Raw genomic sequence first — 13,884 nt, forward strand, 5'->3', positions numbered from 1 at the left:
AAGCAGCACAACCGACACAGCCGGCTAGGCCAAGCAGAAAGGTCATCAGTCACTGAACACTTGCTGTTACCAGGCCACGACATACAGTACAGCTACAATGAAGTACTGTTAACTACTGTGTCGTATCACGCCCGGCTACAAAGGGAAACCATAGAAAGCCTGAAGCATACCAACTGCTTCAACCCTAAAGAGGAATCTGAATGGGTCAACAAAGCCTTGTTTCCAGTCCTGAAAACCTTAAATCCTGGAGGACATGGTGCCCACAGCAGGCCGGAAAAAGCAACGGCTGGTCAATTGCTTGTCTCCATCAAGGCAGATTGACCAACGTGGGGTTCTAGTCTGCTTCAATCATTGGCCAAACAACAACCAATCAGTGACCTCCCCAACCACCAAGGTAGGCCAAAGACTGCATTATATACTAAGGTGGAATTGCAACACCACTCCATTCCACTGGGAGCTTCATAGCCATCAAAGACATTCAGAACCCTTGAGAATGCAGAACAAAGTCTTCAGTGAAACGTCACGTCAATCATAATGCTCCTGGATGATGGCCTACAGGCCCAGAAAATACAGGCATATTTTATAACGCCAGCCATGAAAGCCTCAACTGCTATATGCAGGAAATGAGTTTCTAGAATTAAGTTATATATCCAGAAATTCAACAACACAAAAGATAATTTACCAGATATTGTAATAGGAGTTGAATCATGGCTGAGAAATGATATAATGGATGCAGAAATTTTCTCACGGAACTGGAGTGTGTATCGTAGAGATAGGATAGAAATGGTGGGAGGAGTATTCATTCTGGTGAAAGAAGAATTTGTAAGGTACGAAAAAAAAAAAAAAAAAAAGAGGAGACATGAAATTCTAGGTGCAAGGCTCATTTCTGAAGATAATAGGCAACTTGATATATTTGGAGTGTACAGACCATGAAAGGGTAGCACTGACACAGATTCAGAATTATTTGATAAGATTATCAGCTATGTAGGAAACGACATGGAAAGAAATGTGATTGTAGCAGGAGATCTGAATTTACCGGATGTCAATTGAGAAGGAAATGCGAACGACAGGAAGCATGACCAACAAATGGCAAATAAGTTAATATGGGAAGGACAGCTGATTCAGAAAGTGATGGAATCAACCAGAGTGATTTTATTATATGCAGGTATGAGATGAAAACAGGAGAAACCCCTTGTGACAGGGAAAGATGCACAACCAAGGTGTTTTAAGAACATGGACAGTACAAAGTTTGGCATTGAATGGAAAGTAAATAGGAAAGCGTGTATGACCACAGATAAATAATAACAGAGCGGTTAGGACAAATGGACAGAAAAATGATACACCACGAGATATTATTATTTCTTGATAATGCAGCATCACATCCAGATACAATTAAGCTGCAAAGTGTGAATCATATTTTTCCCACCAAATATAATATTTATGTTCTAAAATTTGTTTTGGACAATTATTTTTCATTTTAAAATGTAATTTATCAGCAAAAGGGAGTCCCAATGGGTTCTCCAGCTTTAGGCATCCTGGCTGAGATTTATACAGACCATTTGGAAAAATCAGAAACAATCAACAATATCAATGGGATCATTCATTGGGCAAGATATGTTGACGACATCTTTGTCATCATCGATCACCGTGTTACCAGTTGCTAGAACAACTTAATTCCTTAAGTCCTCATATAAAATTCGATGTAGTATCAGAAGGTAATAAATCCTTAAATTTATCGAGTAAATGGCTGTGCAGTTTAGGTCACTACTTATCAGCTTACATTTGGGAGAAACTGGGTTCAAACCCTGCTGTCGGCAGCCCTGAAGATGGTTTTTCGTCGTTTCCCATTTTCACACCAGGCAGATTGTAAAAAAATCTTCTAAGTTTTTCACATCTTAAAACCATGAAAAACAATAACTCTCTTACTTTTGACATTTTCAGAAAACCCACTTAAGCCACTAATGTAATCAAACACCCTGGGGCACACAAATAAACAAGCCGCCTTTTATAGCACGGTCTATATATATAGAGCTCTTCACGTTCCACTATCCAACAAAAGTTATAAAAAAGAAATAAACAATATTATATTCTACAGCTTTTAATAACAGATGCATCAGTGATAAGGTTCTTACAATAACCGAAGGACAGTGCACAGTTTAACAAAGGAAATTCAAGGGACAGGAAGAAACCTACCGTTACAACGGATTTCTCCCTATGTGCTGTACCTGCTAGTGTAGACTTCTACTGTAATTAAAAGTGTGATTTGATAGAATCTGATTACGTTCTTTCATGAACAAAACATGTCATCCTATTTTTAATTTCACTGTTTCTTTTTCAGGTATAACTGTTAAATGTTTTCCTTTATTGATATTTTCTAAATTTCATTTAATCATAAATTAGTTTCAGCAGACTGAAGAACCTAACAGTTATAGATTAACTAAGTTGAAACTGAAAATAAATGGCTTACGCTGAAACAAAATAATTCACAGAAGCCCCATCAACTGCATAGCTGCAGATACTGGAAGCATTGAAGTCACAATCTGTGAATATTTTCTTGAGAACCAATATCCTCACAAAGGTTATGTGAACGATGGTGATCCACAAAATATCACTGTAATATTTGTCACAAACGAAAGGTAATCATTGATTAACTCAAATAAAGTCTCAAATCCCAGGTTGATTAAGAAATACCATCGTTACTAGCAAGAAATATGCATACGTATTTACTGGCTGGGGTAAATAGGAGTCCATGGTGTTGCATTCCGCTTCTCGCGCCGTCTTTTTTTTTTCTTGAGGTCCAGGGCTGGCACCAACGAGCTTTCTTTCTAGCGAGTGGGAGTGCGGGTATTTTGTTGAAAAATAGCATGATCCGTGGACCAATACATACATATATATGTATATTTTAAAAGGGAAATAGCATGATCCCTGGACCAATAAATCGTTTAATGAATCAGTTAATGCACATGAAGTGACAACCCACCAAATTACATCGAATGAGAAAAATCAATAAAACGACACCAAAGAACTTCAGTGAGCAAAGACATCACAGACGAGAGTGTTGGACAAACAAAACACTTACGGAAGCACTGCGACGTAGTAGAAATAGCTGTTGTAAGGCAGTAAAGTATGTATTCTCTAAAATAAAATATTTCATATTATTTCTTAATTAACCTGGGATTTGAGACTTTATTTGAGTAAAAGCGATTACTATCTTCCATTTGTGACAAATATTACAGTGATATTTCGTGGATCACCATCATTCACGTAACCCCTCACAAATTTTGTACTCTCTTATTACATACTATGATGAAACTGACTTCCTTCCACACTCAAAAGTGTACAGAAAATAACACTTTACATTTCAGTAGCTACATTGTGTACACTTCTGATTGGTTTAACACCAGTGGACTTACCGATAGCTTCTCTGATTGGTTCAAATTTCTTCCAGAGTATTAATTTTTTGAACTTCCCTCATTGTTCATCATTTGGCCAAATAATTAAATTCACCATAATATCAAATAAAATACTGTATGCAACAGCCACTAAAGTGATAACTTGCAGCTTAAACGTAAATATCTCACTCGTGAATTAAAATATCACTTTCCATGGCTGTTCAGTGAATATCTAAATAATTCCTGTTAACCAACTTTAATTCATGTATGTTCTGTAATGTATGATACATGAACAACAAGACTTTTTGTTACCAGTACCTTTGTTTCCAATTAAATCAAATGTAACAGATGAGAATAAAAATACAATTTTATGGAACGGATTTGAATATTAATAAATGAATATTGTATTTATTTTGATATGGTTGACCCCAAGTATGATATTTCATTACCTGATTTAGTCTGCTGCTACTTCCAACTGCTAGTCGACTGAAGAGCACTGAAAGAAAAGATAAAAGTTAATTTAAAACACACCAATATCTTTCCTCGGTCAATAGAAGTAGTTGATAAGATACAGGTAGACCATCATTTAACCTTATAAATATTACGTTTCTTCTAGCAAGGAACTAACTAAATTAGCACACCTATAAAGTGAAACAGCCAGCCCCGTAGTGTAGGGGTAGCGTGCCTGCCTCTTACTCAGAGGCCCTGGGTTTGATTCCCGGCCAGGTCAGGGATTTTTTACCTGGACCTGAGGGCTAGTTTGAGGTCCACTCAGCCTACGTGATTACAATTGAGGAGCTGACAGTGAGATAGCGATCCCAGTCTAGAAAGCCAAGAATAACAGCCGAGAGTATTCATCGTGCTGACAACATGGCACCTCGTAATCTGCAGGCCTTCAGGCTGAGCAGTGGTCACTTGGTAGGCCAAGGCCCTTTAAGGGCTGTAGTGTCATGGGGTTTTGTTTGGTTTTTTTATAAAGTGCTCCCGATGACCACCTCTTTAAGCCAACTGCACCTGTTCCTGACCACTTTTATCTGGCACGGTATAATACTCTGATAAGAGCAAAGTGTATTTACCTTCTTTAAGATGACCACCCCATTTCCTGACCAATGACCATAAATTTTAGTCACTAATCAATAATATATTCCCTTTCATATGACCAGAAAAAATTTGAAGGAAAATGTTACATGTTTACATCCTTGTACATCCTCTACATGCACCATTCTTGGAATGTCTAATTCTCATTGTTAGTAGAGAGCTGTGAGTCAATGTCATAGTGAGTGAGTGTAAGACATGAACATTCTTTTGCTGGAAAAACAAGGTTCTGTAATAAAAGACCTTGATAAAGGAAGACCTCAATATCATAGCAAATGTGTTTTAAGGGTACAGAAAGTCAAATACAAAACTGTATTGCAAATCGTAACCAAACCACTACTTAACACTTTCAACACTATGCCTGTGCGGGATACGGGCGCACTGCTTTTCTGCTTCTGGATGGCGCCCGTTTGTGATACAGGCGTGATTTTCTCATGTGTTTACATCCTGCTGCACGTATCACGTACGGTTCCCGTCCCTTGGCTGGAGGTGATAGTTCATCTGGTGACCACTAGAATGCAGCAGCTATCGGGAATTTTGAATCGAAACGATAAACAGGGTATTTTCTCCTTGCTGTGACCTCTACCAAAGCACGCGGTGTGCCGTGTGCTGCGCGCGCCAAATCTGTCACGCTGTCAGCTGTGTTACTGTGTAAACATGTCTTCACGCCGGCTCAATGATAGTGATATTTTGGATATTTTATCGGGAGAAGCGGGTTCAGAGATGGATGAAAGTGATGACGACCCTGCTTACGAACCGGATAACGTATCATGCGATAGTTCAGGTAAGATTTTTATTTATTACGTCACTTTGGAACGTAAGTGTTTAGCTGTATTATTTTACTCCGAATACAAACTATATACTTCACCTACAGAAATTTGGGTTTATTTTCTTTTGTTTAGACGAAGAGACGCAGGCTGATGATTCACCTGTGCCAGGAACATCTGCTAGATCATCTGAACCTAATGATGAATGGTCAGAAACAGATGACCAACCACAGCTACCTGTCTTCCAATCGGCAGCTGGTTCTACTCAGTTTTGCGCGGGGAGTGACAAAATGGATTGATTCAGTAATTTTTTTAGTGATGATGTGATCAAAAATATAAAAACAGAAACTAACAGATATGCAGGTACGACAATTGCGGCAATGAAACATCAGGGAAAACTCAAGGAAAATTCCATGTGGCACCGGTGGTCTGCAGTAAAACTTCATGAAATTTATTGGTTTTTTGCAACAATTTTGCATATGTGTGTGGTGAACCTACCCAAACTTAGTGATTATTGGTCTACTGATCCCTTTTATCAGACAGGATTTGCCAGTCGATAGTTGAGTCGATAGATTTTCCGGAATTTTATTTATGTTGCACCTAAATGACAATGCCACCTTCATCAAGAAGGGGGAACCGAATCATGACCCACTACATAAATTCAGGCCTTTCTTAGAATTTTTTGTGCACAAATGCATTGCCAGTTTTCAGCCGTATGAGAACCTAACAACAGATGAGGCTATATGTCCCTTCCGTGGTCGAGTAGGGTTTAGGGTTTATATGAAGAATAAGCCCAATAAGTACGGTATGAAAATGTATGTACTTTGCGATGCGGCAACAGGCTACGTACTGAATTGTGAAAAATATATGGGATCCGCAGGGAACGTTGACAACAGCATTCAGGCTCTTGTAGATAGACAATGCTCACAATTTTTCAGTAAGGGCCACTGTATTTATATGGACAGGTACTATACGAGCCCCTCCTTACTGAATATGCTGTGGCAAAAGAAAACCCTGGCTGTTGGAACTGTCATAAAAAACAGGAAGGGTTTACCACCAACGTTCAAGACAAAGAAATTGAAGAAGGACGAGATGATATTTTTGAGGAAAGGGCACCACCTTGCTGTGAAGTGGAAGAGCAAGCGGGATGTTTTATGCCTTTCAACAAAACATAAGGTTTCCACTACACTTGTTTCTGGTAGATCGAAGGGGGGTGTCATACAGAAACTAACGCCTGACGTAGTCATCGATTACAATATAAATGAAACTGGTGTTGATAGAGCAGATCAACTGAACAGTTATTACCCATTTTCAAGGAAGACAATGAAATGATGGAAAAAACTCTTCTTCCATTTGTTCCTCACGTCTGTTGTGAATGGTTTCATTCTATATAAAGAGATCTCAAAATCAAAGATATCTCTTGTGGATTACATGAGAGTGATCAGTTCGCAGTTACCAGCTAAAGGAGGAGACATCTGAAGGCTGGAACCTACTCCCTCCCCCAGTGTTGACAGGACTTTTGCTCGCCATTTTCCAGAAAAGGCTCCTCCAATGAACAATAAAGTTAATGCTACTCGTTATTGCAAGGTATGCTCAGACAGGGGCAAGAAGGAAAGTGGTAAGCGTGTCAGAAAAGAGAGTAGGTGGTGGTGCAAGGAGTGCAAAGTAGGACTGTGTATAGTCCAATGTTTTCAGGACTACCATACGAAAACAAACTATTCCTAAATAGGTAAATATTTTTTCCACTGCATTTGTGTTTATTTGTGGCCTAAGTATGATTATTTTTTATTGTTTGAGCAAGCTTATTGGTATAACCTCAATGTAAAAAAATTTTCTGTACTATTTTTTTCATGTTTTTTATAAGACTAGTATAATTCAATTACTTCAGATATTCACTTGTTGATTAACATCTTCATTTTGGATGGTTGACACCTTAATACGGTACAAAAATCAGGCATGTAATATGTTTCGCTGTTCCATAATAACGTGTTAAAAATTAGCAAAAAGACCCAGTTCACAGCCAGGATCCATGTTAAAATATGGTAGTGTTGAAAGTGTTAAAGGAACAGGAAGTAAATGTGAATAAAGACACAAGAAAACATGGTGGCAGCTACATGAAGAAGTGAATAATATGGTTTCTGAGCAGTTCAATCAAGCCCATGCCTGTAAGTGGAACAATGCTGCAGGAAAAAATCCTCAAATTTACTTCTGATCTAGTTATATGCAGGCAACGGATGGTTGCAAAGATTTTTGTCTCCATCACAATACTATATTACAAGTAGTTTACGTACGGAATATTTCAATGTATAAATGTACAGTAATGGTAGTAGGCAAAAGTTATTCCATGATATTACATAAAATTTCACATTCTCAAATTTGGTAAATGACTTCTCCGAATATCTTGCAAAAGCAATTGATGCCTCCCCTGGACCTAAAATCCCCACCAGAAAATGTTATGCCTTGGGGAAAAATAATAACAACTTACACATCCAGAGAAATTATACAAAATCGTCAAATCCCGAAAGACAAACTAAAAGAGATAGGGCAAAAAGGCAAGAAAAGTATGCCTATAAGTTAACGCAATTTCAATACTGCAGTCAGAGAAGAAAAGCAGTCCATAGGGCACTAGGAAATAATGGAAAACAATGAAGAATTCCTACTTGTGATATTGAAAACCATTTCTCTTATCTTTATTCAACCAGCAACAGTAGCACACGAAATGATTTTACAAGTTCATCGTCCACATCAGAATAAATCACTTTAGATGACACCAATTTCAACATCTCTAAGTAGGTCATTTCCGCAGTGAAAGGTAAAGCTGTTGATACATTGCCAGGACCAGATCATGTGTTAACGAGGGTCATGAGATGATTCAATGTATGATATTATTGCTATAATAGCAACAAGGATGCCAATAATGTCCCATGTCCCTCCATGCTTTCAGAAAAGCAAGAACTGACCTGATTTACAAGTCAGAAGATGAGAAAGTTGCATCAAATTACAGGCCCATTTACATCTGTTCAGGTTTACTTAGGGTTATCGAGGAAGTTCTAGACCACAGGTTGAGAGAATTCGTGATATTCAACAATAACTAGAGGGGTTTCACTGCCTCACCCAGCATGATAACGATCACTTCATTGTTATAGTCGGTTCTGGCTGAGGCAAAGAACGAGAAAACCGAGGCGTCCATACATAGTTTTCCTCAACATCCAAAAGGCATTTGATAACACTGGCCATGACCATCAGAGAAGAACCTTAAAAAGTTCTACCACTACATACAAACTTTTTCAGCTAATCCTCTCTATTCAAGAGGGCAATAGGGGCAACCCAAATTGAAACCATCTACTTGAGAACTAAAAGCATAAATTGAAACCAACTACTCCTGAACTAAAAGCATAAAACTAAGAAGAAATGTTTTGCAAGGTTCACCATTGTCACTGATGGGTTCCCATTTGTGAAGATTTGAAGCCTCTCACATTATTGTGATTTGCCAATGACACAGTTATTGTTGGTAAGGACAAGCTTCCGCACTAGATCCGACCGATCCCCCCTTTGGTTCATCCAGGCCAATAGTCTAACCAATCCAGACCAATGGCTTTGTCACTAACCTACCCTAACCAATCTAGACCAATGGAGGTGTCACACGGGATACTAGAGGCCTAGGGCCGCTTCACGGCTTCTAACCTGGGGGCTTGGCTTGATCCAGACCAATGGCTTTGTCACTAACCTACCCTAACCAATCAACACCAATGGAGGTGTCACACGGAACTAGAGGCCTAGGGCCACTTCGCGGCTTCTAACCTGGGGGATCACGCCTCCAGACCCCCTTTCCTTGATCCAGACCAATGGTCTAACCAATCCAGACCAATAGCTTTGTCACTAACCTACCCTAACCAATCTAGACCAATGGAGGTGTCATGCGGGATACTACAGGCCTAGGGCCGCTTCGCGGCTTTTAGCCTGGGGGCTTATGCCCCCAGACCCCCTTTCCTTCATCCAGACCAATGGCTTTGTCGCGAGATCCTAAATTCAAAAGTAGCGCCGCTGCACTAGGACTAGTTCTTTATATGAACAGTTGGCAGCTCTGCCCACCGCATGATAAAGCCCTTCGCAAGACGCAAGCGAGAGAGAAGCAAATGACAGTGCAATCGCACCTATATATGTGCGCTGGAAAATGTAAGTTGTTCTGAATTTTTGCTGCCCATTCTTTGAACTTAGTCATGGCACAAGCGACAAGCCAGGGCCATGACTCAGAATATGTCCGAGATGCCCACTCCCATTCCATCTCAACTGGTATCCCGACTCTCAGGACCACTTACTAGGCCACTCAGCTGTTGCCCATGGTTCACAAACTAGGACTACAGTAACCCACAGCATGCCAAGGTAATAAACTGTTTTGTAATGTGAAAATTTTGGGCAGACGAGTGCTTTAGTTTCAGCCTGTCAAACACACAAGTTCAATATACATATTGTTTAATAGTGTGTTTCTTTGCAGGTATGTTATAGTGTAATGTTTATATTGAGCTTGTGTGTTCGGCAGAGCGAAAAGCTTCTAAGTTTCTGTGGACGTTGCAACCCACCATTTCCTATTTACTGTAAATTCATAAGTAATTTCTGTAATTAAATTAGGGAAATATATGGCTAATATATATATATATATATAAGATGGGATTATATTGATAAAACTCCCACCTCTTTTGCAATTTTCTAGTTCGAAATGGACAGATTTCTCAAAATAGGGTCACTAAAATCTACCCTCTTAAAAACTTGTTCACAGAATTCAACATGAAAAGATACATTTGACTCTGAAACTTCTTATCAATTTCTTTCTTGTTCTGCTGCAGTAGAAGAGCTTCTGCTCTACCTCCGTAAAAGGTACTAGTTTTCCATAAAAAGAAGTGACATACTAAATAGAAGTACCAGATCTAGTATTAAAGTACTGAAGATGGCAACCCTGCTCCCATCTTGCCGATAAGAAAAAAATGCACGACCGATAGATTCGTAATGCGCCAATGAAAAGAGGTCCAAACTAAATTAACTGCAGAATAACGTATTTGGTACCGGTAACTGCCAAAAATTACATCCTTAATGCATGTGTAGACAAATAATCACATATCCGAAAAACAAAGATGACGCAAGAAATTGTCATCAGTCATCACTTAAGAACGTAACAACATAGCCTTGCAAAAAATGCCCTTACTTACGCACCCAACAGAACGTCGATTTTCAGTGAAACTAATGCAAGATGAAATAGAACAACCTAACTAATTATATTTAGTATAATATACAAGCTAATTAAATAGACAAATACAACAACAAATATTTTGAAATTACATTCAAATAACAAAACATATCTATCCGCGGGGAATCCCATGCAACTTTCACTTACATTCTGTCTCCTCGATTGCGTGACTAAATTTACATTTTACACCATAGCGGCAAAAGCCCAATTTAACAAAGTTGTGACATTGCTTTCGTCCATCCATACTAATATTACGGCCTTAACAGCCGAAGCAACTATAGGCGAATATATCCACGTAAAACTACAGCACCATAACACACCACAAGAAAGGAACACGTCACATTCGACAACTTGTCGCCTTGTCGTCAAACTACCTATTAAACTCAAAGAATAACAGCATCCAAGGGAATTATATAAAAGTATAATTATTCTTAGATTAGGCACAGAGACTTCCTTAAAACGTCACCAAAGAAAACGTACCGCTCTAAACCGACTACTGGTATGCCATAGCTTGTACTACACATGTATCACGAAAAGGTTCGCGTACTGTATATAATACAGAGCAGCGGATAATAAAATTACCTACCGGTAATTAGTAATCCCATATAACTACATAGATCCATGAACTTAGCTTTAATCTAAGACTATCTACAATATTATCAAACCTTAATCAAAAATCAACAAGGCCGACGCATTGGTTGAATGTAAACAAGCCTGTGTCACATAAACATAACCTTCTGATTATCGTATTGAATTGTTAAATTGTCAATAACAACGAAAAAATACCTTACTTTCGGTAATAGACAAATACCATCTAGAATTAGACTATATTTAGATAAGCAAAAAGTGGAATATTAAAAAAAAAATGTATTTTCTCTGAACCAGTACGGTCCAGGAAATAGGTAATATAGGCTTGCATTATAAAATATCAGTCCTGGGGGAATATCTGATGCGTTTCAAAGTGTGGCAGTTTCAATTCAGTCAATCACCAATGATCTGAATATAGAGCTGTCGTCCAAGTGGCAGATTACGTATCAATTGTTTACCTAGTATTTTCTTAAATGGTTTCAGAAAAGTCGGAAATTTATAAAATTGGTGTAGATATAGTAGGGGGCACCCTTAGTAAATTATTCCAGACTGTAATGATTCTTCCTATAAATAAATACTTGTCATAGAAAGACATTTATTTGAAATGAAAACCTACAACCTGTTTTCCAGTTATTGACCGGGTCAGGGATGTAATGAATTAAACATATGTAGGCTGTTATTACAATGGGGTCGCCACTCCCATGGTGATTTATTAATGAGTGATAAATGCTATGAAATGATAATGGAGAGTGTTGCTGGAATGAAAGATGACAGGGAAAACCGGAGTACACGGAGAAAAACCTGTCCCGCCTCCGCTTTGTCCAGCACAAATCTCACCTGGAGTCACCGGGATTTGAACCACGGTATCCAGCGCTGAGAGGCCGACGCGCTGCCGTCTGAGCCACGGAGGCTCCCACATTTATTTGAATGACATTTATATTACCACACGCATTTAAATAGAAGAAATTTACTAGAAACGTAACCTGGTCACGAATTTCAATTATCTCAAAACAGTGATTCTGATGACAACTCACCAAACTGCTATACATCTGTTTCACTTCAGATAATGAATAGGAGAATCGATTTGAAGTTCAATGGTAGGATATGCATTTTCGTATAAAGCACATTAACACCAAAATCTCTGGCAACGTAAATACGTACTGTAAGTGACAGGATATCATTTGATAACTTGTCCTCTAATTTAACAAAGAGCATATAATTTTTATTCACAGATAAAACAAATAGCTTGTATCTTTTCATAATCTCACTTTTAAAATCTTAAAAAGGAACAGTAATTGAGAAATATACTAGGATAGGCATCAACACCGACATTTGGCCTTATCCGAAAAAAATAGCACATCAAGTACACGGAAAAAGCCTTCTCTTTTGACAAATTTATGGTCGAATATTTTACTGCACTCTAATAACTTATGTGCAACTACAAACATCACAATGCATTAAGTACACTCGATCTGAATGTGAGTGTGGATATCTGCTGTAATGTGAATTAGATCCAGACACACAATACGATCGACATGTCCTAATATATCAATACAGTTTTAAAACAAAATTTCAGTAAATACAGCACTACACCAACGTTTCCTAATCAAACCAAACGAACAGAAAGAACTAAACTGATACTTGACATATGCTCATGTTTACATTTGAACAAACCGATCGCGTCGCCATTTTAGCTAATATCGATGGAAGCATTAGGTCTGATATATTGTAGTTGGTCTTATTTAATCTTCAAGAGTTTAGATATCATTATCTCAGATATTAAAATCAATCAACATGAAGTGTTGTGGTTTGATGGAAATTCACACATAATTTTAACTATATTTCGCAGTTCTAATGTCTGTCGAAGAATATATCAACCGCGCAGAGGATCAAATATTTAGTATGTAAACAATCATTATAAAGGAGTTATAAACCAACGTCAAAGCCTACTGACAGTTTTCCATTCCTTCTTCCACCCAGTGCGGGCCAAGACTAGATCAACTTCAATACGCAGACCTCAAGACAAGTTTCGATTCGTGGAAATAAGGCCGCTAGCGCTGGCCATGCAGTGTCATCGTGGATAGGAAACTTTTATGGAGAGATCATATTGCCCAGGCCATCGCTAGAGCGAAAGACCGTACGTCCACTCTGTACCCTCTCTTGAGAGAGAGAGGCATCTGCCTGTTCATCTCAAAAAGCGGATGTACTTAGCCTGCATTAGGCATGTCTTAATCTTCGGCTGCAAAGCTTGGGGATATATCACCAAGACATATATTAGAGCACTACAGGTCGTGCAAAACAGGGTCATATCAATTATGACCAACTCCCCACGATTCACGAATCTACGAAGACTACACCCATCCATACAAATACCGACAATACGCAGGTTCATAGACAATACAGCTCTAGGTGTATTAGGTCGTATCCCTTCCGGTCCTCAAGATCGCGGCAACAACATGATTTGAAATTTTTTTTAAATTTCAAAATTGCCTCTAGGCTTAAAACTCGAGGACCGTGGCTAATGTATAAAAGATAACACTGATGCGTGTTAAAGTAGGGGTTTTTCATTCCGATCATGTATTTTATACATGACCGGATACGAGTTCTCCCCGATAGCGAATATCTTTAAGGTCAGAAGAAACTTACCTTAGTTGAGCTTATCTCTCCTGAATTAAAATATAATCAGATACATACATGTAAAGGGACCAGGTTTAGTTCCTGAGACATGCAGATCTATGTGTGAGACCAAAAAAATAGTGAATACGAGTTTAAGGTAATAACAGGACGAATAGAAATGCAT

General features: G+C 38.5%; 1 protein-coding gene across 3 annotated transcripts in view; it reads right to left on the minus strand.

Moving 5' to 3' along the window:
• The window catches only part of LOC136857612 (ATP-dependent DNA/RNA helicase DHX36), a 294,182-nt gene extending 283,328 nt beyond the window's left edge, over positions 1-10,854 (minus strand). For all 3 annotated transcript variants that reach the window (XM_067136394.2, XM_068225253.1, XM_068225254.1), the window contains exons 1-2: positions 10,644-10,854; positions 3,842-3,888 (exon numbers count right to left, since the gene is read on the minus strand). In XM_067136394.2, the coding sequence (XP_066992495.2) occupies positions 3,842-3,888; positions 10,644-10,740 (144 nt within the window). In that variant the 5' untranslated portion in view covers positions 10,741-10,854. The remainder of the gene's footprint in view (positions 1-3,841; positions 3,889-10,643) is intronic.
• Positions 10,855-13,884: the final 3,030 nt, after the last annotated feature.

The sequence above is a fragment of the Anabrus simplex genome, chromosome 1, assembly GCF_040414725.1.
Source record: "Anabrus simplex isolate iqAnaSimp1 chromosome 1, ASM4041472v1, whole genome shotgun sequence".
Classification (NCBI taxonomy): Eukaryota; Metazoa; Arthropoda; class Insecta; order Orthoptera; family Tettigoniidae; genus Anabrus; species Anabrus simplex.